Source organism: Eriocheir sinensis, chromosome 61, assembly GCF_024679095.1.
Source record: "Eriocheir sinensis breed Jianghai 21 chromosome 61, ASM2467909v1, whole genome shotgun sequence".
NCBI lineage: Eukaryota > Metazoa > Arthropoda > Malacostraca > Decapoda > Varunidae > Eriocheir > Eriocheir sinensis.
In genome coordinates this window covers 6,700,137-6,725,556 of record NC_066569.1, presented here as the reverse complement: position 1 = coordinate 6,725,556, position 25,420 = coordinate 6,700,137, and the positions used below count along the sequence as shown (strand labels likewise).

The window sequence follows — 25,420 nt, the reverse complement described above, 5'->3', positions numbered from 1 at the left end:
TTTCCCTCTCTCTGCTTTGATTATCCTCTTCTGCTAACCTAATCTAATATATTCATTAACTTTTCCCTCTCTCTGCTTTGATTATCCTCTTCTGCTAACCTAATCTAATCTATTCATTAACTTTTCCCTCTCTCTTTTTTTATTATCCTCTTCTGCTAACCTAATCTAATCTATTCATTAACTTTTCCCTCTCTCTGCTTTGATTATCCTCTTCTACTAACCTAATCTAATCTATTCATTAACTTTTAACAATAAATTATCAATCAATCAATCAACTTTTCCCTCTCTCTGCTTTCATTATCCTCTTCTGCTAAACTAATCTACTAATTAATCTAACTCAACACATTTTTAACTCAGTACCGTCTGCTAAAAATGAAGTCAGGTTTGTTTATAATACACCAAACTTTAGCTGGTCCGTCTCCTTTCCCGTAAATGAATAAATAAATAAATAAATAAATAAATAAATAAATAAAAACAAGGGAGCGCTGGCCCGTCTCAACCTCCGCACGGTCAAAACAAAGCCATATCGGACCTTTAAATTCACCCAAACCTCCCATAAGGTCATATTTCACACGTGTTTGCGATGGAACATGATAAAGGGGAGGGTCATGAGTGCTTCGAATGTGTGTTAATGGCGTGAAAACAGGAGAGAAGGAGAAGAGACAGCTTTATAATACACGGAAATGTCATCTTCAAAGTATCAGGTTAGTGGAGGTGTTTTTTTGCGGTCTTGTATTGGTTTGGTGTTTGGGTGTTACTTGTTATTGTGTCACTACTGGTTTACTGTGTCTTTTATTCATTTAATGGGATTGTTCTACTACTTAAAGGGGCTTATCAGTGAAGCATCAGGGGTTAAGAGAAGGATGATCTGCCATTCTGCTATTATTTGTTAGTATATTACCTGTATATTACTTCTTCACTGTGTCTGTTTTATTAATCTAATGGGACTATGTTACTATTTAGTGGGGCTAGACTAGTTTTATTACATTGTTAAATTGGATTTGATTCAACACAAGGTCTTATTGGATTATGTCCTATTGTTTTGATGAGCTTACATAGGCTGGCACATTAGTTGGTGAGACCTTTCGGTTCTTTGCCTGACGGTTCGCTCTAGCATGGCTCATAGGGAAAGGTCATCCAGGTAAGAATATTTTCAAATACCTAAGGAATATTAAGGCCAAACTTGTTCATAATACATCAAAAATTGACAAAAAATCAGTCTTTTAGAGAGAATCTTGTTAGAATATACTCTGATTCCTTGTCAAAGTTTACGAGGATGATTATACACCAAAAAAATACACAAAAGTTCATCCTGGTCTTACCCCACAGGAGATCTTCTCAGCGGTGCAGCGGAAGGATGTGGCCTGGCTGGAGGAGCTGTGTCAGGGCGGCCAAGAGGTGAACTGGTGGGAGGTGCGGCACAGCAGATCAGGCGACACACCCCTACACGTATCAGCAGCAGCAGGCAGTCTTGAGGTGGTGGAGTGAGTTCTTTTTTTTTTTTAACAGTAAAGGAGGAAAAAGATGAACACAAAAATGTTTCACCTGTAAAGAGAAAAAATGAGACCAATGATAATAATAATAAAAATAAATATATTAATGTAATACAGCTATCACTAACTCACTGTGGGACAAAAGCCTTTCTCAACATTCTCCACTTTTCTGTTTGATGTTGGTGTACCCCATCATATTCTGGCAAATGTTCTAATTTCATCTAGTTTCATCTCTTCACCTGGTTGTTTCTGCCTTGGCTTCTATAATTTCTAGGTTGCCAATTTGTTACTTTGATTATCCTCTGTTGCTAGTTTTATGCATGATATGACCAGACCAAAGTAACCCTATTTCAACTCAATCTAGCTTTGCAAAATCTAATATAATCTAACCTAAACCAACCTAATATTTTTTTATTCAACCCAACTTAACCTAACCTAATCTACTGTAATATAACCTAACTCAGCACATCTAAATTAACCGCGCCTAGCCTTGCCAAACCTAATATAACCTAACTTAAGCTAATATCACCTAACCTAACTCAACCCAACCTAAGATCACCCAACTCAACCAACTTAAAAACCCAATCTAACATCCACTAACCTAACCTCAGCCTCACTCTCCAGGTGGCTACTAATGCATGGCTGTGAGTGCTGTCTGGAGGCGCAGAACCATGACCGCAAGACACCCCTGCACGCTGCCGCCCAGGCCCTCCACCTTCCTGTTGTTGAGGCGCTGCTGAGACATGGTAAGGCCAGTAAACTGTATCCTTCTATAAGTATGTGTCTGGCGGGCTTTTTAGTTACTGTTTTCGTTTTTTGACCTTGAGCTGACCCCCATGCCGTACAAAAAATACATCTAATATATATACCCGCAGGCAGTTTCCAGTGAACAGTTCTATATATGTTGATGGTTATTGCACATATGGAAATGCTGATATGAGTACTAATTGGAGGTGCATACAGACTAACAAACACACCCTACCATCATCATCATTATTCTCTTTCTCCCCAGGGGCATGTGTTGACCCTTTGAAGCGAGCAGACTGGACGCCGCTCATGCTGGCCTGTGCCAAGAGAGACAGTCAGCCAGTCATCCATTGGCTCATCCAGGAAGGTGCCAACCCTCGCCTCACCAACAAGGATGGATGGTCGCCCTTCCACATAGCCTGCCGGGAAGGGGATGAAGAGGTGGTTGGGTATTTGTTGGATGTGGATGACACCCTCTGGTCCACTGTTAGTAAGAATGGGAGGACTCCACTGCACACGGCTGGTAATTGATTTGTGGTTGATGATATTCTAATGACAGTTCAAAGTAAAATGTAGACATGAGCAGGCCATATCACATGTAGAATGGACAACAGATGGACAACAGAAGTAAGAGTGGTAACCCAGAATCGTAGAACTCAGGAATTACAGAGGAAACTAGAATCTTTACTGGAGCACGATGGAATACACTAACATCAGACTAAGAGGGTCAATACTTCATCATGTCATATCCTGTATAGAAATGAGAGATGGGAAAATAGTAACAGAGTGGTGACCCAGAAATTGTAGAACTCAAAGGTCACAGAGAGCTAGACGGATAGAAATAGAACCTTTGCTGGAGGATGACAGAGTATACACTAACATCAGAGAGAGGTGGAGAAGATAAGGAAAGGTCTTTGTCTTGCAACTGGTTCTTCCCGCAGGCTCAAGGGCCAATGCAACAGAGATGAGGAATGAGGCCACACGCAGCTATAGTGTATGCCCACAACTTTACATTTTTGTCTTACTGAGAATATATCCCTTTCTTCCCCTTTCTTGCCAGCCCTCCACGGACACCCCCCCATCGTCAAAACTCTTCTAACCCGCGGACAATACAAAACTGATGAACAAGACTCCTGCGGCACAACCCCCCTCATGGAAGCCCTACGCATGGGGCACCTCGACACTGCTGACCTCCTCCTCTCACGACACGGGACTGACCTCAGGGTGCGGGACAGGATGGGGCGGACCGGCCTTCATGTGGCGGCCGAGGCGGGTCAGGAGAAGGTGGTGAGGAGGCTGGTGACGGAGCTGGGAGTTGATGTTAATGTCAAGTCGAGTCAAGGTGGGTTGTTTCTTTATTTATTATTTTTTAAAGCAAAGGAGGCAGCTCAAGGGGGAAAAAAAAGAAAAAAAATGCCCCATGCCTCTGCCCCTTCATTTCTATTTTCTTCTATATTCTCTCGTCCTCTCTCCTTCTCCCTCATTGTTTTAATTTTCAGTTTCTCTTTCTCAGCGTCTCAAGTGTTTGGTGTCTCCACTCCTTCCTCTCTACCTGTTTTCTTTTCTAATAATAATAAAAAAATGGAAGAAAAAGAAAAAGGGCCACTGGTGCAAATTTAAAGGGTGAATTTAGAGCCCAAATGATAGTAATACATGGTTGATTGAAACATACATACATACATACAGACAGCGAGGCACTATTTACACATCACCGTTCACCGCCCAGGCCAGACAGCATTGCACAGTGCTGCCAGGGAGGGCCACACACCCCTAGTGGAGGACCTGGTGGAGCTTGGTACAGATGTCAATGTTCAGGATGAGAATGGAAGAACAGGTATTGTGCTGATGCCTCTGTGTGTGTATTTATCTATAGTTATGGTATACAGGATTTAAGTTAATTTGATTTTCTTGCTTCATATCTGTTTTTATTCAATTTAGTCGTAGGGCCATTCCCAGATGATTTTGGCTCACAACTATTTCCAAAGGCCAGAATTTAGATTAGTTGGTTTTCATGAGTGTTCTTCTTATTCATAGTGCAGAAGCCTTGTCAGACTATCACTAGGCTCATAAAATTATCGTTGGAAATGCCCACAACAACCTCTGACAGCCTTATCAAATGTGGGTGTGCAAGACCTGAAATGTTTGAAAATGTGGACCTTAAAATCTGAGATGTTTGAAAGTATGGGCCTTAAAGTCTGAAATGTTTGAGGATATGGACCTTAAAATCTGAGATGTTTGAATGTATGGGCCTTAAAGTCAGAAATGTTTGAGGATATGGACCTTAAAATCTGTAATGTCTGAAAATGTGGACCTTAAAATCTTCAATGTCTGAAAATGTGGACCGTAAAATCTCCAATGTTTGAGAGTATGGGCCTTAAAGTCTGAAATGTTTGAGGATATGGACCTTATAGTCATGGATATTTCTTGCCTGTACCACCTCCAATGAATCATATAGTGTTGTCCTCTATGCTGAACTAACTTTGAAGATCCCTCATTTGAACAGTGTGAACAGACTAACCCAAACACCCTCTTCTCTTTAGCACTGTGGCTTGCATGTGCAGGGAGGAGGAAGGAGTGTGCCCAGCGCCTTGTCCAGCTGGGGGCACGCGACACCCCTGACCACGCCGGCACCACACCTTCTCAACTGCTGCCACTCTGATGGGACATTTGTAGTGACCCGCCTGATGTGGAAAGCCTCCCAAACTCACTCCACCAAGGGGCACCTCTTTGGCTGACCGGTTAAGGAGTGGCTTTCCCATTTATAGCCAGTCGTGGATTTGATCTCCGGCGCCAGTAAAACACTTTTCGGATCTGGATTGATTTCTCGTGTGTTTCATGACATGCAGAGGTTATGTGGATGTATGGTAAAGTGAGAAGTCAGTGGCATTATATGGTGCCACAACTACTGCCACTGTTGTTGTTGTTGTTGTTGTTATATTCACACATACTGCTGCTGCTATTTTGGGTGAAGGGAATACATTAGGAGAAAAGGGTATACAGGGTGGGAAGGGCTGCTTTTTCTATGACTACTGCTATTACTACTATTACTTCAACCACTGTTACCACTATTTCTGGCTATGATGTGCCTATATATGTGCCTTGTGATTAATCTAGTTTGTTGAGTTGTAATAAAAGTTTTAATTATCTCGTCGGTTTAATCGTTGTTCAAAACATGGCCTGGTGTAGTATTTAATCCTCTTTCTCTTCAATGAACACAGCTTGCTCCTCTTTCTCCTCCTGCTTCCTGTTTCCTCTTTCTCTTCAATGTACACAGCCTAAGTAGAGTATATAGATGCATCAACAACAATCATTAACCTATGCACTAGACAGGTCCTTCGGCTAACATTCATCTTGTATAGTTTGGGACACAAGGCCGTATTACAAGTCAAACCCGGGAAGTTTTGGGTCCCTACAAAGGTCGGTTTAGGGGCTGTACTACAAGTCCAATCCAAGAAGTTTCAGGTCCCTACAGAGTTTGGGATGAATAACTCTGTAGGGACCCAAAATTTCTCTGATTGGACTTGTAGTATGGCCCCTAAACTGACCTTTGTAGGGACCCGAAACTTCTCCGATATGACTTGTACGTAATACGGCCCACAAGCTATAGCTGCGAATGGCCTCGGTGCTCATCTCCATCGCACAATGCTTTACCCTCCCCCTAAAAAATAATAGCGTTGGTTCTGAAAGTATTATAAAGTAATCTTAGTATTGACCCAAAAAACGATTATTACTATAGTGAAACCAAATTGTTGAGTCCGTTTTGGCATTGGCTCCTGTGGGTCCATTTCTCCCCTCTGCTCCGCCACATCGTCCCAACACCTATTTTTTCCTCTCATATGTTACCTATAGCTTACATATGAGAGGAAAAGATAGGTGTTGGGACTGTATGGCAGAGCAGAGGGGAGGAAAGGACCCATGGGAGCCTACGCCAGACCGGCCTCGACATATTTGGAAGACTATAGGTATGGATATGTATACCCCCTAATTTTCCAGACACTAATATGGTGAGACAGGGGAAGAGTACCAGATCCTCCTGTAAGCCGATCAGGGCATGAACATGAATGACTTTAAAATGTGTGTACCCAGGCATTAGTGTGATGGGTTCATGGTAAAAGAGACAATCATAACTGTCCCTATCCATCCAGTATTGACTCTCTCGTTTTAGCCTTTCATTCTACTCAAGGGCAAAAAATAATAGCGTTGGTTTTTATTTATTTATTTTTTTTTACAACAAAGGAGACAGCTCAAGGGCAACGAAAAGGGTGTAGGAAAAAAGAAAAAAGGCCGCTACTCACCGCTCTCACAAGACAAAAGTAAAGAGTGCCCAAAAGAGAGGTCAATTTCGGGTGGAGTATACATAAAGAGTTACCTTAGTATTCACCCAAGAGAGGATTATTACTAGGTATGGATATGTATTGGCCCTAATGGTATAAGAGGTACAATTATTACTGTCCCTATCCATCCGATATACACCCTCTATTTTTGGCCTTTCATTTTGTTTCCTTAATGGGAGTAGAACATAGCATTTTTTTTTCTATGTTTTTCCCTTGAGCTGTTTCCTCTGCTGTATAGAAGAAGAAAAATAAAAAGTTAGTTGGTTTGATCTTAGTGGTGACATCATTTGTAATTTAAGTCAACCCTTTGAGCTTGCTGGCACCCTAGAGTTAATATATAAAAATAGTTGAGTCATGCCCGCAAAAACAACGGCAGGGATAAACAATGAATTTCAAATATCGCGCGGATTCTCGACATGGTGGTGATTTTTTATTTTTTATTATCAAACAAACACACAACAGGAAGGGAAAATGATAGGAAAAACGGAACAAATGTAAAATAAAAGGAATAATTATGATAAAACATGGGCGAGAAGGGAAATAACTATACGTGCAATAATTGGTGAGGATCAAAAAATTTCAACACACACACACACACATACTAGGAAAGGAAAATAATAGGAAAAAAAGAACAAATATAAAAGGAAAATCGTTGTACTGAAACGAAAAAATTGGAAAGGAGGAAAACATCTACTGTAGAGCGAAAAATCTGTCGCTTCCACACATATAGCGATACCCACCTTTAGTAATTATTAGAACCGTCAAGTAATGATGGCTGTTGGAATATTTAAGGGCCTGAAACTGGAAAATACTATATACTGAGGGTGTTGAGTACGATAATTTGCTCCCGTCGCAACCACCACCACCACCGCCAACGTTGCCAGATTCTCGTACTCAAAACATTACATTTACCAGTTTCAGGTCCATAAAACTGTCGTAGCCACACCAATAACAATATCCAATTAAAGTTAGCGTTATTAAAATGGCATAGTTATTTATTTCAGTGGCTGACGCGCCCCGTATATACGTAGACACACTGATGATCCTTGATTATAAGTTAATTGGGGCTTATAATTACCTGGAACGGGACGATTTTCTCCGTGAGCTCCTGTGACACTATTTCCTTATATACTTATGGGTCAGAAACCGGAAAATAGTGTAATGATGTGATGAGTACGATAATATGACACCGTCTCCACCACCACCGCCGCCGCCGCCCAGTGACAACAAACATGGCTGACCGCGTAGTGTCACAGGAGCTCACCGAGAAAATCGTCCAGTTCCAGGTGATTATAAGCCCCCAATTAACCTTTTGCCGCACTAATGATAAAGAATAACCACCAATGTATCTGTAAGGAGCGTGGCAGCCATTGAAATAAGGTCCTAAGGGGTGAAACGGCTACGAACATTGAGGCTCCAACCGGAATCAATTGTATAGGAGGAAAAAAAGAATGTCATTGTGTTTGTTATTGATGGTTTTTAGTGTTTTAAGGGTGTAATTATCGGTTTTTAAGGCGGTTTTGTTTGGTTTATATGTCAGGTGAGCTCCAGGTGTAGTCTTAATAATTACCCTCTGTTATCTCTATGGTTGGGGTGACGTGTCCTTATATATTAAAAAAAATGTGGTGTTATCTTATTTTTTATGGTTTTTAGGGTTTTAAGGGTGTAATTATCTGTTTTTAAGGCGGTTTTGTTTACTTGGTTCGTCAGCTGTAGTCTTAATAATTACCCTCTGTTATCTCTATGGTTGGGGTGACTTGTCTCAATATATAAAAAAATGTCAAGGTGTTGTTTTATTATCGATGGTTTTTAGGGTTTTAAGGGTGTAATTATCTGTTTTTAAGGCGGTTTTGTTTACTTGGTTCGTCAGGTGTAGTCTTAATAATTACCCTCTGTTATCTCTATGGTTGGGGTGACTTGTCTCAATATATAAAAAAATGTCAAGGTGTTATTTTGTTATTGATGGTTTTTAGGGTTTTAAGGGTGTAATTATCTGTTTTTAAGGCGGTTTTGTTTACTTGGTTTGTCAGGTGTAGTCTTAATAATTACCCTCTGTTATCTCTATGGTTGGGGTGACTTGTCTCAATATATAAAAAAATGTCAAGGTGTTATTTTGTTATTGATGGTTTTTAGGGTTTTAAGGGTGTAATTATCTGTTTTTAAGGCGGTTTTGTTTACTTGGTTTGTCAGGTGTAGTCTTAATAATTACCTTTTGTTATCTCTATGGTTGGGGTGACGTGTCATATATTAAAAAAATGTGGTGTTGTTTTATTATTGGTGTTTTTTAGGGTTTTAAGGGGATTTTCTGAATCTGATGTCCTTATATAGAAAAGTCATTATCTGTCATGGTAGGTTAGTTAGTTATTCTTTCAAGAGGAGAGTTGTGACCTGATTTAATGCCTGTTAAGTTTGGTTTCTGTGTCAGGTGAGCTCCAGGTGTCAAATAATGCCAAAACATACACACAGTAGGAAAATATCATGTAAAAAATGTAACAAATATTAAAAGGAAAAGAATTGCGATGAAGCAGGAATACAATGAAAGAAGGAAAATATCAATGGAAAACATGTACTAACTACCTAACTATCCATCTCAACTATATAACTATCTAAACAAGGCTTATGGGAACAACTACCCACTAATATCTACTATAAAAATGAAGGGACAAAAAGAAAGAAGGGAAATAATGATGAATGAATAGCACAGTGATGAGGTGTCATGTCTTAATTACCTCCTGTTATCTGTTAAGTGGTTGGGCTGACGTGTCGTTATGTGAAAAGAGTCATTGTCCGTCGTGGCAGGCTAATTACTTATTCTTTCAAGTGGAGAGTTATCAAGACACTTCGAGGAAAATCATATGTTTTTAGGGAGGACAACTACTAGTTCAATATTGGGGAACTGTTGTAGACTTTTCCTTTTCTCTTTTAACCTTTTGTTTAACCCAGTTGCTGCGGGGATCATGTTTCTTAAAGGCCCCTCTAAGCGAGAAAAATGAGAAAATATCATCACTCACGCAAACCATTTCATAATATATATCAACGCATTTGTGAACAGTTTATGCATCCTCTATTTTTTGGGGGGTTTATATCATGGCAAAAATTGGCCCGTCGCTGCTACACGGTAAAGCCACAAATTGGGCCCGTCGCTGCTACTGGGTTAAGAAACTGTTGTAGGCTTTTCTCTTTCTCTTTTTACCTTTTGTTTAATTCTTGGCTTTCTTCCTAACCTAAAAAATGTTGATAATAGCTCTACTAGATGTAAATGTAGAGGTATAGTCTTTTTAATGGTAGCTCCTTTAGTTCATTTGTATTCCTATGAGAGTTCTTTAGCATTCACTTTTTTTCCCACTGTTGCCCCACTAGATATTGATGCAGAGATGTCTTTGTGATGGCAGCTCCTTCAGTTTATTTGTATTCCTGTCACAGTTCCTTTCTTTTGACCTCACTCTTTTGCTACTGTTGTCCTACTAGATGTTGATGTTGGTCTTTGAGATGGCCACACCTTTGATTTACTTTACCACTTATCACAGTTTTTCCCCTTTCCATTCTCTCCTATTTCACACATTTTACACGATAGATTTTGTTGTGTTCGACTTTCCAATAGTTATGTTGTCCCCACCATAAGGCTCTTGTAATATATGTCATAATGCACCTTTTTCACTCGCCCGGAAATATTAATCTTTGCAAGCACCAGAACCAAACTATACTCTCCATTATGGTCTGTTTTCTATCAACACAATACACTAAAAAGATTTCCTGTTTGGCTTCCTCAAATTTCATAACAAACAAACTAACAGGGAGCTTATGCCAGGGGGTGCATTGCTTCACTCAATCACCGCCTTAACCCCCGACGGTCCCCCCAAGCAAGCCTCCGTGCAGCTACCCTTCCCAATCTAAATCTCATACTACCTTCTATCAACATTGCCAGATTGTCGTACTCAGCCTCTTATATTTACCAACTTCCAACCCAAAAACTGTCTCCTGGGCCCCAATAACTAGATTCATTTATATTTATCATTAAAATAGTTAATTCCTGATGTTTCTTGGCAATAGTTAGGCATCAAAAACCGATAAATATTATGCTCTGAGTACGACAATCTGGCACCGGCGCCATCTATATCAACACCAGACACTGTACGTACAAGGAATTTTCATTATTAGTTATTTTGTTACTCGAAAGAAAGAAAAAAGAAATGAACTGGGTGTCCCTTTCTTTATCGATGTTTGGTTTAGAAGCTTTACAATTACTATGTTGGAATGGAACTGGCCCAGAATGCACTGTGTGATTTTGCTTCCTCTTCACCCTGTTCTCCCTTCAACTTCAGTAATAGACTTAAAACATTTCCTGCTGCACTGCAAACAATACTCAGCAGTTAGAAAGGAACACATATTTGTACAACAGCCATACAAGGAAGACACAGACGAACACCTAGCTGATATATTACTACTGGGTAGGCGGTGGCGTAGGTGGTAGCGTACTGGGCTCACATTCACCGCGTGATGGACGACGCGGGTTCGAATCCTCACGCTACCACTCGGATTTTTCAGTCACCGTCGAGTGGCTTAAAACTACCCACATGCTGTCCTGAAGACCACCCATCAACCCGGACTCCAGAGGAAGCCGTCCAAGCGAATCAAGAACGAGTTCCGGGGCCAATGCAAGATGGCGCCACTATAAACACTCGCCTGCGCCAGAACGGGCTGGGCCGACCATCAGGCCCCACCTGGAAGAAGCCTTGGGCCGACCATTAGGCCCCACCGGGAAGATGCCTACCGGCGCAATAGGCAACAACATAAAAAAAAAAATAAATAAATAAAAAAAATAAAAAAATAAAAATACTCAAAATAGCAATAAAGAAAGTGAGAAAATAGAAGAAAGGAAAAGTTACTTGAAAAAACTCTGGAAGGAAAGACAGCGAGTTCAGAAGACTAAAACACAAGTGCAAAACCAGCGAAAAAAAAATAATGTCAAGTGAAAACTGAAGAAAATAAGAGTTGAAGCATGAAAACATTGAGTGAAAAGAAAATCCGGGAGCCATTGCAAAGGCATATCCCGGTACCACATCTAATCTAATCTGATCTCTGCCCTGACAGGAGGTGACAGGGACGGAGGACATGGAGGAGGCGTGGTCACAGCTTGAGGGCCACGGCTGGGACCTGGTGGCAGCTGTGCAGAACCACCTCGCCATCAAGGAGTCCCATGGCGGCGGTGGTGGTAGTGGTGGAGGCTTTGCCCACAACACCGCCTCAACCTCCAGCCAGGTAGGAGAGAGAGAGAGAGAGAGATCTTATTTGTGTATCTTTAAGGTTGATTTACTTGTTTAAACTATCTTTGTATTTTGTTTGTCTTATCTCAACTTTAATTTCATGTTTTTGACTGTCCTTAAATATTGTTTGTTTTATCATTAGTTCTTTCTTGTTTTATCTTTTTATATTTTTACTTTCTTTCTCTGTATGTCTATCTCTTTCTGTCTTATTCAGATTTTCTTTTAGTATTTCTCACTTTTCTCATATCTATGTATTCTATTCGGTGAAGTAAATATATGCACTGTACATTTTCCAAGCAATGAAGCCATATTAATATTTATTCTTTATGCTAAAATTTTCCCTTCATTTATATATATACTCACGCTCCTTTATTTCTATTTTCTTAATTATCGAAAGAACGGCACAAACACAGACGAAAGAGGCGACAGTGGCGGCGGCGGCGGGAATTCAACGCCACCACCACCACTAGCACCAGCAGCAGCAGAGGGGGTGGCGGGCCCATCCTCGTCACCTTCACCATCATCGCCATCACCACCACCACCAACACCCCCGACCGGCAGTGGTGCGGGGCGACAGGCGACACCCCAGAGTAGCAGAAGCACCGGCATCAGCACCGTCGTTGGCTACCACCATGGCTTCCGGGGTCGCAGGGGGTTCTTCCCGTGGGGGCTGCTGGGCTGGGGGTATTACCTAGTCACCTTGCCCCTGCGCCTCACTCTAGCCTCCCTGTCATCCTTCGTCCTCTTCCTCTATCGCATCGTCTACCCGTCCCCTCGAAGATGTGAGTATCAGGTTGGTTCTTTCAAGTGGAGAATTATCGAAACACTGCAAGGGAAATCATGTTTTTAAGGAGGACAACTACTAATTCAATATTGGGGAACTGTTGTAGGCTTTTCCTTTTCTCTTTTTAACACCTTTTGTTTAATTCTTGGCTATCTTCCTAACCCCCAATAGTTGATAATAGCCAAGGCTAAGTTGGGTAGTGCTAGGTTAGGTTGCATTGTGTTATGGATGAGTTACTGCATTGGGAATCAGTGGACTATTATTGTACTGGATTAGACATTTTCTGGTGGGAAGGAAAATGCTAGCTAGTGCTGAGGAAGAACACGGTTTCCCATTGCTCAGTAATAACCAAGGTCCTGTGCTTAGACCATGATTCTTCATAATGTATCTTAAAGCACTGAAAGTCTTATTCATGATAGTGGTCACCTTTTTTGTATGTCATAGGAAGGGTTTTATCTTGTGACTTAATGGTTCCTCAGTTCTCTCAGGCATCACCTAAATGAGTCATTCCACCCTTATATACAATCTTGAGATCATGGAATCACAGTTCATTTATCCTGGAAATTTTACACATCAGAGAATCCAGTCCATAAAGACTCATCCCACCATTGATTTGTATTGTCTGTCATACACCAAGCTCATGTAGTATCTGCCAAATACTTGCCCTGTTTGAAACCTCACTGTACCTCATTCTTCCTCCTATAACACCACTCTTAACAGTATAAACTCTAATGTCCACCCCCTTGCTCTGTTCCGCCCCACAGTAACAGACCCGCTGGATGATGTTCTGCGGTTCATCCGTGAATACGAGGCGGAGTATGGCCAGCAGCACCCAGCGTTCTTCCAGGGGTCCTACTCCCAGGCCCTGAGCCATGCCAAGAGTGAGCTCAAGTTCCTCTTAGTCTACCTGCATTGCGCCGACCACCAGGACACCCCGCTCTTCTGCAGGTGAGGGGTTCTTCCAGGTGTTCATCAGCATGTTCTTATTCTGTTTTCTTTTATCAGAGCAGTGCTTAAAGGGTTCTTTTGTTGCTTTTTTCTTTTTTTTTTCTTTTCTTTTACAGCAGAGGAAGCAGCTCAAGGGCAACAAAAGAGGAAACAATAATGAAAAAAAGCAACCCGCTATTCGCTGCTCCCACAGAAAGCGCTCAGAGTGGCCAAAAGAGAGGTCAACTTCGGAAGGAGAGGTGTCCTGATAACCTTCCCCTTCCCCCTTTGCCCTTGATCTGCCTCCCTTGCTGAAAAAAAAAGAGAAAAAAAGGGGTGCTAAACATATCTTAATTCTTCATATCCTCCATCCCATAGTATGATAAACCCCACACACTGATTCACAACAGATTTCTAACCTTTTAATTAGGAGAAAATTCAAGGTGAAGGAAGATATCTCAATTTTTTTTTATCCTCCTTCACTCCCACAGTATAACAAACCCCACACACTGATTCACAACAATTTTGATCTTTTTAATTAGGAGAAAATTCAAGGTGAAGGAAGATATCTCAATTTTTTTTATCCTCCTTCACTCCCACAGTATGACAAACCCCACACACTGATTCACAACAGATTTCTAACCTTTTAATTAGGAGAAAATTCAAGGTGAAGGAAGATATCTCAATTCTTATCCTCCTTCACTCCCACAGTATAACAAACCCCACACACTGATTCACAACAGATTTCTAACCTTTTAATTAGGAGAAAATTCAAGGTGAAGGAAGATATCTCAATTCTTCTTATCCTCCTTCACTCCCACAGTATAACAAACCCCACACACTGATTCACAACAATTTTGATCTTTTTAACCTCTCAGCATTGGAACTTTTTTACTTCACACTATTTGCAGGAGCAGCGATAGTAAGATTTTTTTTGTTCTCCTACCCAAAACCTCTTACTCCTCCTCCCTCCTCCTACCTCCTCCCTTTCCAAAACAACTTGCTATCAATTATTTACAGGAGCAGCACCAGATGCCTTTTTTTTTCTTCTTTTTTTTCCCTTTGAGTTGCCTCTTTTAGTGATTGAGGAGGAGGAGGAGTGAGGGTAAAGAGAAGGTGAAAGAGAAAAGGAAGTATAGTGAGGAAGAGGAATGAAGATGGGGAAGGAGATGATATGTAAAAAAAAAATAATAATAATAATGTGGCAAGACAGGGTTTCCAGTGCAGATGTAGCTAACAGATGTGCAGTAGAGGACCTGGAAACAGTGCTCAGAAGGGAAAGACTTCGATGGTTTGGACATGTAAAGAGAGCAGGGGAGGATACAGTGCTGGGAGTTTTGGAGAGATTAGAGGTAGAAGGAAGGAGACCAACTGGTAGACCTAGGAAAACGTGGAGGTGTATACAGGAAGACTTGACATTGATGGGGATTGGATGAGCATCAGGCAGAAGACTAGAGTAGAATGGAGGAGAGCCATAAAGCGTCCAACCGCTCAGGAAGAGTGAAAACGGACATTAAACGAAATTATGATGATGATGATATAAAACCCTCCTTGCAGAACCATCCTATCAGACCCCACACTCGTCGAATACATCAACACCTCCATGGTCTTCTGGGGCTGCTCCGTCACCTCCGCTGAGGGCTACCGCGTCTCCCAGGCCCTGCGGGAGAACTCGTATCCCTTCCTGGCCCTTGTGGTGCTGAGAGACAACCGCATGACCGTGGTGGGCCGCCTGGAGGAGCTGATCCCCGCCCCGCAGCTCACCACTCGCCTCCAGGCACTTGTGAGAGAGAACGAGGCACATTTGGTGGTGGCGCGCGCTGAGAGGTAAGCGAGGAGGAGGAGGAGCAGTGAGGGTAAAAAGAGGGAAGATGGAAGGAGAGAGAGGGAGAGAAAGAGGAAGTGGGACAGGAGGAGGAGGAGGAAGAGGAATGAGGGTAAAAAGAAGGGAAAAGGAGAAGGAAGTGAGGAAGGAGAGAGAGAGAGGAAAAGGGAGCAGATAGGTTAGGAGTGCTGAAGGAAAGAAGGAAGAGGGAGGGAGGAAGGGAGGGAAGTGAAGAAGGAAGGACAGTATGAGAAAAAGAGAGAGAGAGAGAGAGATTTAATATATCCTCTTTCCCTTACTCCTCTCAACCCTTGTATTAACCTCCCCCCTTTTCCCCACTCTCCCTTCCCCAATTCCTCTCAGCCCCTTGTATGAATTCCTCTTTCCGTGACTCCCCTCGACTCCTCTACCTTTTCCCCCTTCCCCTACTCCTCACAACCCCTGTATTAACTTTCCCCCTTCCCTCCCCCTTCAAACAGGCAAGAGAGGGAGCTGACAGCTGCTCTCAGATTACAACAGGACGAGGACTACCAGATGAGCCTGCGGGCGGACCAGGAGAAGGAGCGGAAGAAGCAGGCGGAGCGGGAGGAGGCCCAGCGGAAGGAGAGGGAGGAGAAGGAGAAACAGGAGGACCAGCAGAGGGAGAAGGACAACATCAGGAGGCAGAAGATGGAGTGGGTGGACAGAGTGCCTCAGGTGAGTGGGAGAAAGGGAGAGGGAGAGAGTGGGAGCAGCGCTGGCTAGTTTCGTTTCTTTTTTTCCCTTTGAGATGATTCATTTACTGTAAAAATATAAGTAAATAAATAAATGATTCATGTGTGCGGATTTGCAGGAGCCAGAGGAAGGGACGGAGGGTGTAGTGCACATTGTGGTGAAGCTGCCGCAGGGGACCAGGCTGGAGAGGCGGTTCATGAAGACAGACAGCCTAGCCTGCCTCTACTACTACATCTTCTGCCACCCGGACTCCCCTGACAGGTGTGTTGAGGGGCTTAGGGGCCATATTACAAGTCAAATCTGAGAAGTTTAGGGTCCCAACAGAGTGGTTTAGGGGCTGTATTACAAGTCGAATCCAAGAAGTTTCAGGTCCCTACAGAGTTCGGTTTATGGGCCATATTACAAGTCAAATCCAAGAAGTTTTGGGTCCCTACAGAGTTCAGTCTAGGGGCTGTATTACAAGTCAAATCCGAGAAGTTTTGGGTCCCTACAGAGTTCAGTTTAGGGGCTGTATTACAAGTCAAATCTGAGAAGTTTAGGGTCCCAACAGAGTGGTTTAGGGGCTGTATTACAAGTCAAATCTGAGAAGTTTAGGGTCCCAACAGAGTGGTTTAGGGGCTGTATTACAAGTCAACTCTGAGAAGTTTTGGGTCCCTACAGAGTTCAGTTTAGAGGCTGTATTACAAGTTGAATCCAAGAAGTTTTGGGTCCCTACAGAGTTCAGTTTAGAGGCTGTATTACAAGTTGAATCCGAGAAGTTTTGGGTCCCTACAGAGTTATTCACCCCAAACTCTGTAGGGACCCGAAACTTCTCGGATTTGACTTGTGATACGGCCCTTACACTTGTATTATCTAACATTTGGGACTCTTGTTACGGTTATCATGAATGCTTGTCACCTTCACGGCACTGAAATCTTGTAAAACTAAGACTGGAACTGCCCTGTAATTGTCAACCAGTCAATTCATCAGTCAGTCAGTCCACCCACTCCACTTAGTAGTTCACCTCAAACTCTACAGTCAATTAATTAATCTATCAGTTACTCAGTCCATTAGCCACCCACTCCACCTAGTAATTTACCTCCAACTCCACAGTCAATTCATCAGTCACTTACTCAGTCCATCCACCTACTCCACTTAACCCACGTCCAACTCCACAGTCATTTCATCAGTCACTTACTCAGTCCATCCACCTACTCCACCTAACCCATGTCCAACTCCACAGTCAATTCATCAGTCACTTACTCAGTCCATCCACCTACTCCACTTAACCCACCTCCAACTCCACAGTCAATTTCAATCCATCAGCTACCCACTCCACTTACTAATCCACCTCCAACTCCACAGTCAATTCACTAGTCAGTCCATTAGCCACCCACTCCACCTACTAATCCACCTTCACCTCTACTCACAGGTTCCAGGTGACCACCAACTTCCCCCGCCAAGTGGTGCCCTGCGAGCCCACCACTGCCACGCCCGTCCCGCCCACCTTCCAGGAGTTCCGTCTCCCGCCCAGAAGCATGTTGTTTGTGTCTGACCTCGACGCGTGAAGAGAGAGGGACAGAGTGCGAGTAGTGGATGTGGGTTGACAGATTCTTAGTGATTCTTAGAGACCGAGAGAGGATGTGGGTGGGTGTATGGAGGACTGAGAGAGTGAAGAGATGGGGAGTGGGTGTGCTTTTGAAGATACCTGGAGACAAAGACAGCTGGGGGACAGACAAATGAGAAGTAGGTGCAGGGTTAAAGAGTATGGAGGACTGAGAGAGTGAAGAGATGGGAAATGGGTGTGCTTTTGAAGATACCTGGAGACAAAGACAGCTGGGGGACAGACAAATGAGAAGTAGGTGCAGGCTTAAAAATACTTTGAGGAGAGGAAAGGTGTGGGTGGATGCATGGCAGGTTGAGAGATGAGAGATGGAGGTTTCAAAGAGAGAGGCTAATGGAGAAAAGTCGTGGGTGTTTGTGGGTATAGAGACAGACAGACAGAGAAAGTGTGTGTGTTTGTTTTGGTGTTGGGAAGTGGACGAGTTGATACAGATAGAGACTGAGGGATAGTGTGTCAGTGAAAGAGAGAGAAAATAGAATGAGAGTAAGAGACTTAGAGTTGAGATAAGAGAGATAGAGAAGACGAGAGGTGGTTTGTGTGTATGTGTGAGTGAAATTGATAGAGGGAAATAAAAAAAGAAGGATAAGAAGGGATAGGATAGAAGAAGTGAGAGAGAGAGAAAGAGATTGTTACACTGGTGGCAGCAGTGGGATACAGAGAGAGAGAGAGAGAGAGAGAGAGAGAGAGAGAGAGAGAGCGCATGAGGATGGCTGAGAGAAAGGAAAAGAGGGTTGAGGGTAGCAATGAAAGAGTTGTTTGTATCTGTTGTTGGTTGTTAGTTTTATTTGCACATAATTTGACCATTTTTATTAAGTTTGTGCATGGGGGTATACTAGAGAGAGAGAGAGAGAGAGAGAGAGAGAGAGAGAGTGTGTGTGTGTGTGTGTGATGAAAAGTGACCCATTTTTCACTTGAGTTTCTATACATAGACAAAAGTAAAAAAAAAAAAAAAAAAAGTTGTGTTTTATAATGAATCCGTTTTCTTCGACTTCCTGACTTTTTTACTTTTATGCATGACAGAACACGAAAAAAAAGTAAATAAAAAAGATAAAAAAAAATGATGATGGATAAGAAGGGAAAATCAATGTGTTAATGATAATAAAAGACTGAAAAAAAAGGTGAAACGGAGAGAGGAAATAGAAAGGAAAATGAGGATGATGGTAGATGGAAAGAATAAGGAGCAGAAAAAAAGAGAAGGAAGAGGGAAAAAAATAATGAGGGAGAGGAGGAAAACGAAGATGAGGAAGTAATGGAAAAAAGGACGAGGAGAGAAAAAATGAGAAGAAAGGAAGAAAAGTGATGAGGTAGTGAAAGGAGGAGAGAAAATAATGAAAAAAAGAAAAAAACAGGAAACAAAAGGAAAATGAGAATGATGGATGAAAAGAGAAGAAAAGTAACGATGATGGAAAAAGTAAAACAGGGAAACAAAAGGAAAATGAGAATGATGGATGAATGAAAAGAGAAGAAAAGTAACGATGATGGAAAAAGAAAAACAAAGGAAACAAATGAAAAATGAGAATGATGGATGAAAAGAGAAGAAAAGTAACGATGATGGGAAAAGAAAAACGGGGAAACAAATGAAAAATGAGAATGATGGATGAAAAGAGAAGAAAAGTAACGATGATGGAAAAAGAAAAACAGGAAACAAAAAGAAAATGAGAATGATGGATGAAAAAAGAAGAAAAGTAACGATGATGGAAAAAGAAAAACAGAGGAAACAAAAGGAAAATGAGAATGATGGATGAAAAGAGAAGAAAAGTAACGATGATGGAAAAAGAAAAACGGGGAAACAAATGAAAAATGAGAATGATGGATGAAAAGAGAAGAAAAGTAACGATGATGGAAAAAGAAAAACGGGGAAACAAATGAAAAATGAGAATGATGGATGAAAAGAGAAGAAAAGTAACGATGATGGAAAAAGAAAAACGGGGAAACAAATGAAAAATGAGAATGATGGATGTATGAAAAGAGAAGAAAAGTAACGATGATGGAAAAAGAAAAACAGGAAACAAAATGAAAATGAGAATGATGGATGAAAAAAAGAAGAAAAGTAACGATGATGGAAAAAGAAAAACGGGGAAACAAATGAAAAATGAGAATGATGGTGAATGAAAAGAGAAAATAACAATGATGATGAAAAAAAGAAGTGAAACAGAGAGAGAGAAAACGAAAAGATAATGAGAGTGATGGTGGATGAAAAGAGGAGGGAAATGACGATGATGGCACTATCTCATCACTGCATTTGTTCACTTTCTTACTTTCTTACTTTCTTTAATGCAACTTTTATATTATGCTGACTTGCGCTTATGTGTGTGAGTGTGTCTGGATTTGTGTTTGGTTCCGTTCTCTTATCACAACTGTTTATCTTTTTTATTATTATTATTATCATTATTCTTACTACAGTATTACACCCTGTTTGTTTTTATGGCAGTCAAGAGGAAGGGTTGCGTCATTCATGTTGGGGATGATATTTTGCACTAAATTCACGTCACGGAGGGAGAGGAAAATGAGTAAGACGAGGAGGTGATGGAAGAAGGAAGGAGGAGCAGAAGAGGACAAAAAAGGGATGAGGTAGTACGAGGGAGAGGAAAATGAAGACAAGTGCTGGATGAGGAAGTAATGAATGAGGGACGTGGAGGAGAGAAAAATTAGAAGAAAGAGGAAGAAGCGTGATGAGGTAGTGGAAAGAGGAGAAAGAAGAGAAGGGGAAAGAGGGAGAGAACAATCCTTTTCTGCATATTAAACGAACAGGGTGTATTACTATCATCAATATTTTCATTATTATTCTTGTTATTATTTTTATTGTTATTGTTATTCCCGGTCTTTGTCTCAGGGTCTGTCTCACCATCCACGTCGCTTGGCTGCCATAAAAAATAGATGACGAAGGTTACGTAGTGAGTAATAAATCTTTGTTCAGGCTTGGTCGCTCTTTCCTTTGTGTGTGTGTGTGTGTGTGTGTGTGTGTTGGGAGACGAGGGAGGAGAGAAGAAAAGATAAAAGGAAAAGAAGAGGTGGTGGAGGGAAGTGAAATAAGAGATGGTAGTTTAAGAAAGAGAAAGGAGAAGAAAGAAGAGGAAAGGAATGGGAGGAGAGAGGTATGAAAAAGTGATGGAAAAAGATGAGAGTAAAAAGAGGAGCTGAGAAGATCAAATAAGATGGGAAAGAGAAAGTGGAAAGAGAGTGAGAGGTAATGGAAGGAGGAGTAAGAGGAAGGGAAGGAGAGGGGAGGAAAGAGAAAGAGAATAAGACTTTTGTGCATTTTAGAAGCAACATGTCTTTCCTATAAAAGTCTGAGAAGGGAGAAAAAATAGTATGCTTGTACTTATGAAAAAAAAAAAACATTTTCTTCTTCTAGTATGGGCATCTGGTCCATCCTTGTACTTATGAGAAAACCCAAAATGTCTTATAGTGTTTTTCTTCTTACTATGACATCAAAAATTATAGAAGGAATGAAAAACCCATCTTCTATGTATGATAATTAAATAAGCAAAATGTTAGAATACTGGAAATCGTGTCTTAAAAATATAATGGTCGGTATTATAAGATACTTCGCTTCTCATATCAGCTATTTTTAAAGGTCAACGAGGGGTCAGGCGGGTTCTAATGAGTGTTTCTTCAGGTTCACGGTACAGAAGAAGGGTCACACTACCACCAGGGTCATAAAACTACTCCTGGAAATGCCCACAACTCCTATGAAAGCCTTGTCAAATAGGTGTTTTTGGACGATGAAATGTCTTATGATACGACCCAATGGTTTCTCGTATCAGTTACAGAGGAAGGGTCAAACTACCGCCAGGGTCATGAAACTACTCCTGGAAATGCCCACAACTCCTAGGAAAGCCTTGTCAAATAGGTGTTTTTGGACGATGAAATGTCTTATGATACGACCCAATGGTTTCTCGTATCAGAGTTAAATCAAATAAAAATTACTGAATGGATTGTAGTGAAAAAACGAAAGAAATATCAGAACAAGTGCATGTATGTTCGCGTGTGTGTGTCTTCTCATTGAACCAAGACCAGAATTATATGTAATGGTAATACTAACAGTCATTTATATATATTGTTCTTTTGCCATATTATTTTTTACTGAATATATGCGGATAAGAACTTAATATAATGTGTTCAACAGGAAATAAGCTACTGGAGATTGTGAAGATGTTATGTGAATAGGGATGAAAGGGATAGAGAGAGAGATGTTGAGGATGTGTAGATAGGGAGAGAAAAGAAGATTGTAAATATGAATGGAGATAGAGGGGAAGAGGAAAAAATGGAGGAGGAGGAAGAGGGAGAGTCATAGCTAGATAGAAAGAAACAGACAGAGAAAGACAGTGAGGAATAATGTTGAAGGAGACCAAGTGGAGAAAAATATGACTTGTTAAGGAGCGTGACTTTGGATAGGGATGAAAGGAAAAGAGAGAGAGGCTGATAAGGTGCCAACAGGAACGAAAGGAAGAGGGAAAGAAGTGGAGGATGAGTAGATAGGGACAGAAAAGAAGATTGTAATAATATATGGACACAGATAATGAAGGGAATGATTGTGATGGTGTGAATAGGGATGAAAGGGAATAAGAGAGATGTTGATAAGTTGCCAATAGAGATGAAAGGAAGAGGGAAAGAGGTGGAGGATGAGTGGATAGGGACAGAAAAATTGTATTGATAAATGAATAGATAAATAAGAAGGGAATGATTGTGACACTGTGGATAGGGATGAAAGGAAAAGGGAAAGAGTTTGATAAGGTGCCAATAGAGATGAAAGGAAGAGGAGGAGGAGTGGATAGGGAGAGAAAAGAAGATTGTAATGATAAATGAATAGAGATAACGAAGGGAATGATTGTGACTGTGAATAGGGAGAATAAGAGAAGAAAGGCTGGTCAAAAATGTGCCATAAGGATCGAAAAGATTATAAACTTAGATGGATGTAAATAAAAATAATTACAAAAAGACATTATGAGAACAGGTAAAGAAGATGTAATAATATATGAATAGAGATGAAAGAAGACAGAAATAAGAATAGATAAAAAGATGTAATAATAAATGGATAGAGACAAGGAGGGTACTGAAGTATTGCGAGCATTGAGGAGAGAGAACAGTGACTGGTTTTGAGAATGCTGACTTAAAACTGATCTCAGCATAATTAAAACAGATGAGCATGGCAGTTTGAGTTAGCAATACCAGGTGTTTAAGTGTTGGTAGGCAAGGGATTGAGTGTGCTGAGAGGGAGTGCTGGAACAGGGAAGGTGTGAGTTGTTGCCACCTCCTAAAGAAAACAGTGTCGGAGATATGAAGACATGGATGGATGGAGATTTATGAGTGTTGAGAATATTGAAGAGAAAGTGTTGTTAAGCAAAGGACAGAGTGTAATGAGATGTAGTGCTAGCTGGAATAGGGAAAGTTGGACCCATTGCCACCTTAAGAGTAGCCTACAAGGTGTTGGAGATATGAATAATTATAGATAAGAGATTATATGAGTACTGAGAATATTGAAGAGAGAGAAAGTGCAGTTAGGAAAGGGATTGAGTGTGATGAAAGGGAGTGCTGGAACAGGGAAAGTTGGACCCATTGCCACCTTAAGAGTACAAGGTGTCAAGAGATATGAATAATTATAGATAAGAGATTATATGAGTACTGAGAATATTGAAGAGAGAGAAAGTGTTGTTAAGCAAAGGATAGAGTGTGATGAGATGTAGTGTTAGCTGGAACAGGGAAAGTTGGACCCATTGCCACCTTAAGAGTACAAGGTGTCAAGAGATATGAATGTGTAGATGGATGAGAGTATTGAAGTATTGAGAATATTAAAGAGGGAGAAAGTGTTGAGCAAGGGATTGAGTGTGATAAGAGGAAGTGCTGCAACAGGGAAAGATGAAATTATTGCCATCTTAAGAGAACAAGTTGTTGGAGATATGTAGATATGAATAATGTAGATGGATAGAGCTAATGAGAGCGTATTGAAGTACAGAGAATATACAAGAGAATATGTTGATAAGGAAATGATTGAGTGTGGTGAGCGGGAGCGTTGGAACAGGGAAAGATAAAGCCATTTCCACCTCCATAAGAGAACAAGGTGGAAATACTGATACACAGATGAAGAGACACTCACTTTGGCTATACGGGAATTGTAAACATTAACCTGATGGACGTGCTGTTTGGAGATTTAGTATACTGAGCACAAAAAACACTGTGCCGACTCAGGGCCACGACGACCCAGCGACTCAGGGTACACAAGGTCTTTGGTGTGAAATGTGGATGTGAAAGAGTCGTACATGGTTGGAACGAGGTCTAGAAACGATCGCCGGATGCTGAGTTGTCGCAGTGTGAAGGGGCCCTAAAAATCGCTGGGTTGTTGTGGCCCAGAGTCAGCACAGAGTGAACAAGGCCTAAGGGAATAAGTATACTGTTTGATGCAAGGAAATGAAGTGAAAATTTAACCATGATGTGTGGAATAAGGGGAAATAGAAGATAACGGCTGTATTTACTGTATTTGTATATTATGATAAATTGAGAATGTGTTATCTATAATGTAAGGAAATGTAAGAAAATCAAATTATATTATACTGTTGATGTTAAAAAAAGCAATAGGAATGGAGAGAGAGAGAGAGAGAGAGAGAGAGAGAGAGAGAGAGAGAGAGAGAGAGAGAGAGAGAGAGAGAGAGAGAGAGAGAGAGAGAGAGAGAGAGATTATTGTATATATAAATGAAAGAAAACTTTAACTCTATGACTGTGTGTGTGTGTGTGTGTGTGTGTGTGTGTGTGTGTGTGTGTGTCAGGAAATGGATAATAATGTATTGCTGTATTTATATATATATCTTGGCTATTATGCAACTATGGAAAATAAATTACTTTGCAATATTGTATGAAAAATAAAATAATGAGAAATATGATACTGTTATTATTATCATCATTATTGCTTATTATTATTATTATTATTATTATTATTATTATTATTAGTAGTAGTAGTAGTAGTAGTAGTAGTAGTGGAGGTAGTAGTATAACAACCACAACCACCATCACCACTACTATTACTACCACTACTACTACTACTACTACTACTACTACTACTATTCAATCTCCATCCCACATCCCCACCTCTCCACTTCTTCCCCCCTCCCCCTACATCCCCACCACTCCTCACATTACTCTTTCCCCTTCTCCTTCCCCCTACACTCCCTTCTCCCCCCTTCCCTCCCCCTTCCCCCTCCTCCTCCCTCTTCAATTCTCATTAATTATAAAAGATCACTGACCACCACACGGCATTCCTCCTCCTCCTTGTCCTTCTCGTCTTGTATTTTCTTTCTTTCTCTTCCACTTTCTCCTCCTCCTCCTCCTCCTTCTCCTCCTCTTTCTTATTCTTTCTCCTCTTTCTTCTCCTCCTCATTCTCCACTTACTTTTTCCTCCTCCTCCTCCTCCTCCTTCTCCTCCTCCTCCTCTCGTATATTATTTCTTTCTCTTCCACGTTTTCTATTTTTTTTCTCCTACTTTTCCTCCTCCTCCTCTTCCAACAGGGTGCCAAAAGAAGGGCCATTTGCTGACCAAAGAGAGGGCCAGAGAAGGCCAAGTTAGAAATAGTCTCTCTCTCTCTCTCTCTCTCTCTCTCTCTCTCTCTCTCTTTCATTTTCCCTGCAAAGGAGTGTGTGTGTTCGAGGTCCAACAGGTGTGTGTGTGTGTGTGAGAGAGAGAGAGAGAGAGAGAGAGATAATAATAAAGTGGTTTCCTTGCAAGTACGAAAAAAGG

At 41.2% G+C, this 25,420-nt stretch overlaps 2 protein-coding genes and 2 long non-coding RNA genes across 7 annotated transcripts; 3 read left to right on the top strand and 1 right to left on the bottom strand.

The window, feature by feature from the left end:
• The first annotated feature begins 483 nt into the window (after positions 1-483).
• LOC126986285 (ankyrin repeat domain-containing protein 16-like) lies at positions 484-5,656 on the top strand. 3 transcript variants are annotated; one of them, XM_050842249.1, is made up of 7 exons: positions 484-704; positions 1,330-1,484; positions 2,118-2,239; positions 2,506-2,763; positions 3,301-3,582; positions 3,967-4,074; positions 4,781-5,654. In XM_050842249.1, exons 1-7 carry the CDS (start codon positions 684-686, stop codon positions 4,897-4,899), a joined length of 1,065 nt encoding a protein of 354 aa, XP_050698206.1. In that variant the 5' UTR covers positions 484-683; the 3' UTR covers positions 4,900-5,654. The 3 variants fall into 3 exon arrangements, with proteins under 3 accessions (XP_050698206.1, XP_050698208.1, XP_050698207.1); XM_050842251.1 differs by lacking the exon at positions 484-704 and adding an exon at positions 746-1,141 and having other exon boundaries at positions 1,330-1,476; positions 4,781-5,656; XM_050842250.1 differs by lacking the exon at positions 484-704 and adding an exon at positions 752-1,141 and having other exon boundaries at positions 4,781-5,655.
• Positions 5,657-7,770: 2,114 nt separating this feature from the next.
• Positions 7,771-19,651, top strand: LOC126986284 (FAS-associated factor 2-like). 2 transcript variants are annotated; one of them, XM_050842248.1, is made up of 10 exons: positions 7,771-7,860; positions 11,666-11,833; positions 12,236-12,620; positions 13,387-13,570; positions 15,107-15,376; positions 15,854-16,070; positions 16,207-16,349; positions 17,500-17,817; positions 17,930-19,102; positions 19,396-19,651. In XM_050842248.1, the coding sequence occupies exons 1-8, from the start codon at positions 7,807-7,809 to the stop codon at positions 17,633-17,635; spliced, it is 1,557 nt and encodes a 518-aa protein (XP_050698205.1). In that variant the 5' UTR covers positions 7,771-7,806; the 3' UTR covers positions 17,636-17,817; positions 17,930-19,102; positions 19,396-19,651. The 2 variants fall into 2 exon arrangements, with proteins under 2 accessions (XP_050698205.1, XP_050698204.1); XM_050842247.1 differs by having other exon boundaries at positions 17,500-19,102.
• Positions 19,652-23,059: 3,408 nt separating this feature from the next.
• Positions 23,060-23,564, bottom strand: LOC126986283 (uncharacterized). Its single transcript, XR_007739486.1, has 2 exons — positions 23,416-23,564; positions 23,060-23,099 (listed from the first exon to the last, which is right to left on the bottom strand). It is a non-coding gene; the product is annotated as an uncharacterized LOC126986283 (long non-coding RNA).
• LOC126986282 (uncharacterized) lies at positions 23,097-24,367 on the top strand. Its single transcript, XR_007739485.1, has 2 exons — positions 23,097-23,271; positions 23,430-24,367. It is a non-coding gene; the product is annotated as an uncharacterized LOC126986282 (long non-coding RNA).
• Positions 24,368-25,420: the final 1,053 nt, after the last annotated feature.